The 1327-nt window shown below is 44.7% G+C and overlaps 1 protein-coding gene across 1 annotated transcript in view; it reads left to right on the top strand.

The window, feature by feature from the left end:
• The window catches only part of LOC103397289 (calmodulin-regulated spectrin-associated protein 1-B-like), a 411725-nt gene extending 410398 nt beyond the window's left edge, over nucleotides 1–1327 (top strand). Inside the window, exon 7 of the mRNA XM_008335495.3 lies at nucleotides 487–1327. Coding sequence (XP_008333717.3) covers nucleotides 487–783 — 297 coding nt within the window. The 3' untranslated portion in view covers nucleotides 784–1327. The remainder of the gene's footprint in view (nucleotides 1–486) is intronic.

Raw genomic sequence — 1327 nt, 5'->3', positions numbered from 1 at the left:
GTTAGCCTCAGCTACCGAAGTTAGCCTCAGCTACCGAAGTTAGCCTCAGCTACCGAAGTTAGCCTCAGCTACCGAAGTTAGCCTCAGCTACCGAAGTTAGCCTCAGCTAACAGTGTTAGCCCGTGCACTTGTGGACAAAAGTGCCGGAGTTTAAGAGGCAGAACTTTGGTTTGGTTTATTTTTGGTGCTGTGAAGCTGAGAGAATGCCTTTTAATAAAAAAAATAAAGTAAAAAACACAAATAGCCGGTGAGCAGCGGCAACATTCATGCCAGCGTCCGCTCCATTAAGGCCCCGACAACATGTGCGATCATGTGACTGTGCTAGCTTTGAGAAACTGTTTAAATAAATCTGAACTCATAACTTTTACAACTTTTACAATTTTTGGTTTGTTAGATTGTTGCTGACACAGGAGTTTTTTTCAGTCTTTGTATTTTGTTTTTCCTCTTTGTCTTTTAACAACCATTAACACCGACCTTCCTCCCCAGGAATTGGAGAAATGCGAGTCCAACCATCTGATGATCCTCTTCCGCGACGGCGGCTGCCAGTTAAGGGCACTGTACTCATACTTCCCCGTCACCGAGGAGATCCACAAGCTGACGGGCACCGGACCCAAGAGCATCAGCAAGAAGATGATCGACAAACTGTACAAGTACAGCTCGGACCGCAAGCAATTCACCATCATTCCCGCCAAGACCGTGTCAGTGAGCGTGGACGCCCTCACCATCCACAACCACCTGTGGCAGCCCAAGAGGAACGCTGCGCCAAAGAAGAGTGCGAAATAGTAGGGTGGAGTTTTGACTCAGTGTCCGACCAATTATCCTTCACTCATCCTGCTTGTGTTCTAAAGAGACTGCCGCAGAGGACCCACAGTGGGGAAACGTGAACATGTGGAGGTCAATAGGTGGCAGTGTGGAGTTGAGAGGGTCACAGGTGGTGTGACAAAGAGAGTAAAGGTAAGCTAAAGTAAAGGTAATTTTTCCCTCTCCAGGGATTTTTCTTCCTGAAAAGAAAATCGCAAACACTATCGCTGCTCTGAACTTTCTTCTTCTGTTCTACGTAGAGGAGATTGTCCGGTTTTCTCACACTTCCATCTGCCTTGTTTTTTTTTTCCACACACCACAGTACTAATGTCTATTTATTCAACTGCTTTTTATGCTCAACACTGATCGTGTAGCATTGGATGTATGTATAGCCATTTTTTTAAGGAGCTTTTGATTTTAACATCACCAGGTTGTCACAAGTGGGAGAATCAAAGGCCTTGGCTAAAAAAAACCAATGTGTCTTACCTACTTTTATTGGTGTGCTCTCTCTTTTTTTTTTTTTTTT

The sequence above is a fragment of the Cynoglossus semilaevis genome, chromosome W (genome assembly GCF_000523025.1).
Source record: "Cynoglossus semilaevis isolate Cse_v1.0 chromosome W, Cse_v1.0, whole genome shotgun sequence".
Lineage (NCBI taxonomy): Eukaryota > Metazoa > Chordata > Actinopteri > Pleuronectiformes > Cynoglossidae > Cynoglossus > Cynoglossus semilaevis.
The sequence above is the reverse complement of the archived record's forward strand: the minus strand, read 5'-3'. Positions and strand labels throughout refer to the sequence as shown.